Source organism: Lactuca sativa, chromosome 8 (genome assembly GCF_002870075.4).
Source record: "Lactuca sativa cultivar Salinas chromosome 8, Lsat_Salinas_v11, whole genome shotgun sequence".
In the NCBI taxonomy this organism is placed as follows: domain Eukaryota; kingdom Viridiplantae; phylum Streptophyta; class Magnoliopsida; order Asterales; family Asteraceae; genus Lactuca; species Lactuca sativa.
The window spans coordinates 205,573,774-205,580,858 of record NC_056630.2 but is presented as its reverse complement, the minus strand read 5'-3'; the positions used below and the strand labels follow the sequence as shown (position 1 = coordinate 205,580,858).

Genomic DNA, 7,085 nt, shown 5'->3' with positions numbered 1-7,085 from the left:
GGATTGTTTGTCCCTGCAATATCTTAACAGAACATGATTTAGGCCAAAATTCCATATAAACATCATTATCTTCTGTCAATTTAGAAACACTAAGAAGATTTTTAGTAAGGTTAGGAACAATTAACACATTTAGCAATTTTAGATGAGATATAGAAGATGAGCCAACATGAGAAATAGACAAGTGATTACCATTTCCTACTTGAAGCTTTTCATCCCCTGTGTATGAATCAACTATGTTCAGCTTGGTAATGTCTGGAGAAACATGATCAGTAGCACTGGTATCAAAATACCAAGCTGGATCAATAGATGATGGGCTGTGCTGATGGGCTAAAAAAGCTTGGTGCTGGTTTGCTTTAGGATTGGGCCTTCTAGATGGAAAATCTGTTTGGTTTCCCCTTTGCCAACAGTCAATAGCTTCGTGACCAGGTTTAGTACATAATTGACAAATTGGGCGTCATCTCCTCTGGTCAGAGCTGCGATTTGCATTAGAATAATTCGCCCTTTGAGCAGCATTTGATGGAGTACTTGATCCGTGACCAGCATAGGAGTGAGATGAGCGATGATTTGATCGATTTACAGTTAGGGCAGCAGCGGGGGCTTGTGGGACAAACGCAAGGCGAACATGATCTTGTTCAAGTCTAGCTTCTTCCTGTAACAAAAGACCTATGAGATCATCAACTGTTAGAGTTTCAGATTTCATCATAAAAGCAGTAATGAAACTGCCATAAGATGAGTCCAGGCCAGGAAGAATGTAGTTGATTAGGTCTTCTTCATGAACTGGGCGTAAGTTCTCTGCTAAAGAATCAGCCAATGACCTTTTCCTTTCAATGTATTCCATCATGGTCATTGATCCTTTTGTAAGAGTCTGAAGTTGATTTCTTATTTGCATACGACAAGCCCTAGTTTGAGCTTGATACAAGGTCTCAATAGTTTGCCACGCTGTGTAAGAAGAGTTTGAGCGGGCAACCAGAGCATGAGCTTGATCCGTCATTGTGGATTTGAGCCATAATAAGACAAACCTATCACGTTTCTTCCAGACAACATATTTGGGGTTTGGTGCTGTGGTGGCAGGAACAGCAGCAACTGCCGGAGTAGAATCAGTGGCTAGAATGGCTGCAACAGTAGGAACAGTTATTGTTTCAGTAGGTGGTTGAGGATTCAGAACATAATCTTCCAGATCGAAGGCTTCAAGGGCTGCGATAATATTTGTGCGCCAAAGTGGGTAGTTGGTGCGATCAAGTTTCACAGTGATTTGTGGTATTTGAAAATTCAAGGTGGGGGCTGTGGTAGTAGCCAGATTGAGAATGCTTGGAGATACAGATGCCACAGCAAAGAAAAATCAAAGTGTTATAAGCTCTGATACCATAAAGAACAGAGATATTGAATGAAATTGTATATCTTCAATTTCTTGTCTATGAGATACAAGGGGTACATCAGTTTAAATACACATACAGGGAAGTACAACTAAAGTGGAGATATAAGCTCCTACATATCTGCTATGACTATTTGACTGAAAGACTAATTCAAAAAGTAATGTACACGTGTTTGTTTAATGTTATTATAGCAGTTAACTCAACCGTCAAATATTGAAGGGGTGAGATGGTTCTTCAAGAGTTGCAATGTTTCATGTTGTGTCTGTATAAATGTGTCGGTGTAAAATTGGTGGAGTTAATCAATAAATATGTGTTAGTTTTTGTGTGAGAAACGTTCCTATACACACTTCATTCTTCTATAATGTTTCTGCTAGTTCTCTTATTGCAAGATTAACTCCAGCATGTTTGCGTTAAGTTTTGAATCATGAATTTCTGTAATCCAAAAAATTGTTGAAAATGAAGATCCATTATGTGGCATCTTGTTTCTGCATATCAAGAGTTGCATTCACGATTTAGGGGAAAAAAAAAGAACACTATCTTGCTTTGATACCAAGTTTATCAAAACAAGAATACAAGTCATCCATATATATGATGGAAGGACGAATGCATTCAACAGGAATAAACTCACAGCCAATTGAAACATGTGCTCTGGAAGGATGTTTAATTCATTCGGTTGGAGCAAATCTTTTCCCTCATACAAGACTAATACTGCCAGGTTGCATTATTCTTTCACGCCTAACCCAGCTAAGACAACTTTGACTAAACAAAAGATTCAACTAGGTAAGAGAAAAAAACAAATTGAAATTTTGGGTAAAGAATACCAACAGACACCGTACTAGGTAGTAAATAGACCAACTAATAATGTACTAAACATTCATGGTATCAATAGCAATTCCACAATTAAGTAAAATGTATTAATCGTCATGCTTGGATACACAAGAGGGCATTTTCCTTCCATCAACTTTGATCTTCAGTTCATAGTTTCCCACATCATCTTGCTCATTTCGTATCCTTTGAAGGGATACGAGAAGAGAAGCATCACAATTCAAAATGTATATAGACTCGAGCGTTGAGATGTCCCCTAATTCAAGGGGTATCTCTTCAAGATGAACACAATTCACCACCCGTAATCGTTCAAGACATGGAAAGTTGATGCTTGAGGCTTTCCATTGTTTGATATTTAACTTCTTAAGTCTCAAGACTTTTAACCGTTGAAACTGATCCTCACCTGTTTCCCACAGGGTTCCCTCAAACCCATTGTCTTCTAGTATGAGAGCCTCAAGATTAGGTAATGATTGAATGATTGACATGTCGCTCCACGGTAGACCACACCTTACAAGTGTAAGTACTTTCAGTGTTTCAGGGAACCCAATTCTAATGTGATTCTTTCCCAAGTTTGGTGCACCTCTGCGAAATTCTCGCTCAACTGATCCCATTAACGTCAAGATTTGAAGGTAATGGAGTACTTCAAAGTCTTTTTCCTTGTCGGAGTAAAGAGTAGATGTAAGTTCCTTGATCCTGGGAAAACATTTCTTAAAATTATCTACCCCATCTCCCAACTCCACCTTTGTAATAAATTCCAAGTTCAATGGTTTTCCAACTGAAGGAAGATAAAGATCTGCATTACATCTTAGATGCCTCAGATTCACCAAATTTGATATGTTGCTAGGTAAAACCATAGGACTAGAACTTGTTTTAACAATGAGGGTTTGAAGGTTCCATAAAGTGCATATTGATGGTGGAAATGATGACAGCCAAATGTAGAGGTACCTTAAGTGAACTAGTAATGCTAAACCAGGGGGGAAATAAAGCAATCTACATTTTTCTAGACTTAACACCCTAAGTAGTGAAAAGGAGGGGAAAAACTTTGAGATAATGTCGGTTAAGGTTGTTTTCCTAGTAAAGCACAATAGTGATTGAACACTTGGGGTGGTCGGAAGAGACGGACTCATAATGTGCATTTCTTGATTTGTAACCACACGGCGTTTCTTATATGTGGTAATTACCTCACAAAGATTATTAGATGGTGGGGAGTCTATTTTCAGGAAGAAATTTTCTTCTTTTCCTTTTTCTACACATACCTGCCTCACAAGATCATGGACTTTACAACGTCTGACATCACCCCAAGCATACCATTTGCTTATGATTAAAAGATTTCTGTCAACTAGATCCATCAGGTAACTGTTTGCAATTTCCTTCAAGCTTTGACTTCCATCTTCTTGTATAAATCCCTCAGCCATCCATAACCAAAGCAACCTTGGTGAGGAGATCGGGTAGTCTTCTGGAAACCCTCCAAGATAGAGAAAGCAGTCTCTCAAGTGAGGAGGTAGATGGTGGTAACTTAATGCTATTGTTTCAAGACATCCTTTCTCGTCACTAGCAATGTATGAATGGAAACTGCAAGAAATTTTTAGCCACACATCTTCACTCCTTGGTTCTTTTGCTAGAACCCCTGCCATCACAACCACAGAAAGCGGCAATCCATGACAGTTTTTTGCAATTTGCTTTCCAGGTTCAATCAACCATTCAGGACATTCATCTTCTTGGAACGCCTTCTCACACAACAACTTCCAACTTTCTTCTTCGGTCAAATGTTGTAATTGATGAATGAGTCCGTGTGATTTTGCGTGTGAAGCAACTTCAGTGAGGCGACTCGTAAGAAGAATTCGACTTCCAGTGTTATCATCAGGGAAAAACAACTGCGATTTGTCCCATGCCTCTATACTCCAGATATCATCAATAACAATCAAATATCTCTTACCCATTAGGTGTTTGTGCAACATTGCACGGAGTTGACAGTCCGTTGCTTTCTCAAGCTCTAATTGATCATCTATGGATGACAGAACTTGAATCAACAGATCCCTCTTGTCATATGTTTGTGAAACAGTGACCCATCCACGGACGTGAAAATGATAAACAACATAAGGATCAGTGAAGACTTTGTTAGCAAGGGTAGTCTTACCTATTCCACCCATACCAACAATAGAGACCACATCCCGATGCTTTCCATCTTCAACTAGTTTGTCCCTTATTATCTCAGCATCACGATCAAACCCCACAACGACATTTTCCAATAATTTCTTCGAACCCCTTGAATTTCTAGTGTGGGAAGTTCCAGAAGATTGCGTTTGCAGTCTGTCAGTTCTCAGAGAAGAGTCCATCTTCATGTTATCGATGCTCAAAGTCATGAACTCTTTCTTGATAGACTCGATTGAACTCATAGCAACCTCAAGGTGGAGAGAGGGCTGAAAGACATCAGATCTAGGGAAAAATCTGTTACTTCTACAGTGGACAGTGGATAGAAAGACATCGACGATATCTTCTGCCTCTTCAGCTGCAGCTTTGAATCTTTTCTTCACTTTTCTCACTTCTTCAAAGTTGTGTAGATCTTGGTCTTCGTGGTTGAAAATGGTTTGGATCGTGGAGTCAAGCTCTTCATAAAGAATTTGGAATTGAGGCCTTTCACATATGATTGATGGGTTGTTGATCACTGGAATATCATTGCAGTACATCAGCTGCTTCAACTTTTCCATGAACATCTGGATATTTGCATATGACATCTTGTTTCTTCCCCTCTTGAAGGACAGTTGTATTCTGTATTGAAGTTTTGAATTAAGACAAACAGTAGAGAGCAGTTTTGCAAATTCTGTGAATTATTTGGACCCTTTTAAATTTTCTTTGTCATAAAGGAGATGGAATTGAGGCCTTTCACATAAGTTGGCTCTTTTTCTTTTTTGCAAAATGGGACTATGGTCCCTACAATCCACCAACAGCATAGTATAGGTTTCACTTTTCACTTTTTAATTATTTTTTTCTCCATTCCATTTCAAATAATACTTCATACCATTATTGCATTTTATATATAAACTTAAAAATTTAGAATATAAACAGAATCTATAACTTATAACAATTATTAATATATCTTCACGATCGATATTAATATAAGATCCTATTAGAAACATATAAATAACAAAAGTACATTGCTATTTCTGCAGAGTCACTAAAGCAAAAAAAAAAAAAAAAAAAAAAAAAAAAAAAAAACATTGCTAGCATTATCATTAAAATATGTAACCTTTAGCATAGATTATATTTAAGATGTTTATTAATAATATATAAGAAAAAAGGGAATTTACTCTCCTATCATTTGTCATATATTGAGGAAAGCTTTAACAGCACCAGAGAATTAGCACTAAAGGAACTATTAACAGTAAATATACACATATATATATATATAATTACGGGTAGATAAACCTGCAAACAGAGTGTACGATAAATATTTTCTCATGCAATCCCCAGAGTACCAAAGGAACCTCAAAGACAAACTTTAAACAATTCCATGGAGATAAACCTGTGAAAGCTCGTGCTGACTTCTGTAGAGCTCATACTCACCTCGTGTTCTCTCTTGTGCATTTCTACAAACACTTTATGTGCACTTTCCTTGGGCATGTCAAGGGCTTCTACAACCCAACTATCAGCTTCATTCCCGTCAAATCCTTCCTTTCTGTAATTCAATCCAAACACCCCAGTTTAAAAAAGAAAAGAAAAATAAAAATAAATTGATGCAAAAAAAAACACGGTCAAGGGTAAAGGAAGAATTTCAATTTTGGGGCGTATTTAGGAGAGACCAGTGCATTTTTTTTTGTCTATATTTGAAGGAAGAAAGAGTTTTGTCCATAATAAATCCCTCCTTAATAGAAACATTATAGAAATGGTACGTATCCTCTATAAAATCACATAAATAGTCCCTACATAATAAAGGTTTTGTAAAATGGTTCCTATACTTCAAAAAAGTTACAGATGTATCACTGTTTAAGCAAAGTTATAGAATTCATTCATGTGTTTCATAAAGTTACAGAAACTGTCCCCTACCTAATAAAAAGTTTAAAGATGGTGTCGAAAATATATAATTAACAAACTCGCTCCAACACACAAGTTATCCTACTAGTTCCTTTTATTTTACAAGTTTGCTTCCAATGTTTATAAGCCCTCTTCATTGCTTCATAAACATCATCATCGATTTTGGTGCCACCGATCATATGTGATCTAATAGATTTTCATTTTGTTCACGAAAAAACTCACTTAGCCGCACTACATTGGTTATTCGAATGGTAACGATTGTTAGATGCGTTATAACTCATCTTTTACACATCTATTCCATTCATTTAATTCATATTTTGGCTTTAAATCTCATGTATTTTGTATATTTCGGGACTATTATGTAATTTGTTCACTTGCACACTTTTATATGATTTTTGAGATGGTTCGAAGTTTAAATGTGCTTTATAGGATGTTAGGAAGTTGCATTTCAAATTTCATAAAGATCGGAGCTTATATGTAAAAGTCGAAAATTTTGAAGATTCGGAAATCGGTAATTTTGACTTGGCTAAGTCAAATTTTCCTTGAAAGTGTCTCGGTCGAGTCGGGGTCAAAAGCGTTATAAAGTCAACAAAAGTAAAAAAAAAAAAAAAAAATGATTTTGGTCCTCCTGAAGGTTGATTCGGTCGAGTCAACTCATAGGGCAATTTTGACTCGATCGAGTCAAGCATTACATGGGGCCCAAGCTTCCTAAAACCTATATAAACACAACCTAAGTCGTTATCTCGATCAGATCTGGTTTTTGGACGTTCAAGATGAATTTTGGAGATTTTGGACATTAAAGAACATGTTTTGGGGATGTTCATCATATTTTGATCATTTAATTTTTAAATCTTC

General features: G+C 36.8%; 2 protein-coding genes across 3 annotated transcripts; both read right to left on the bottom strand.

The window, feature by feature from the left end:
• Window positions 1–454: 454 nt before the first annotated feature.
• On the bottom strand, window positions 455–1,434 carry LOC122195458 (uncharacterized). Its single transcript, XM_042897368.1, has 2 exons — window positions 1,364–1,434; window positions 455–1,307 (listed from the first exon to the last, which is right to left on the bottom strand). The coding sequence occupies exons 1-2, from the start codon at window positions 1,432–1,434 to the stop codon at window positions 455–457; spliced, it is 924 nt and encodes a 307-aa protein (XP_042753302.1).
• Window positions 1,435–2,017: 583 nt separating this feature from the next.
• On the bottom strand, window positions 2,018–5,997 carry LOC111915290 (late blight resistance protein R1-A). Of its 2 annotated transcripts, none has more exons than XM_023910961.3 (2): window positions 5,722–5,997; window positions 2,018–4,967 (listed from the first exon to the last, which is right to left on the bottom strand). In XM_023910961.3, the coding sequence occupies exons 1-2, from the start codon at window positions 5,817–5,819 to the stop codon at window positions 2,288–2,290; spliced, it is 2,778 nt and encodes a 925-aa protein (XP_023766729.1). In that variant the 5' UTR covers window positions 5,820–5,997; the 3' UTR covers window positions 2,018–2,287. The 2 variants fall into 2 exon arrangements, with proteins under 2 accessions (XP_023766729.1, XP_042753029.1); XM_042897095.2 differs by having other exon boundaries at window positions 5,763–5,997.
• Between the last annotated feature and the right edge of the window lie 1,088 nt (window positions 5,998–7,085).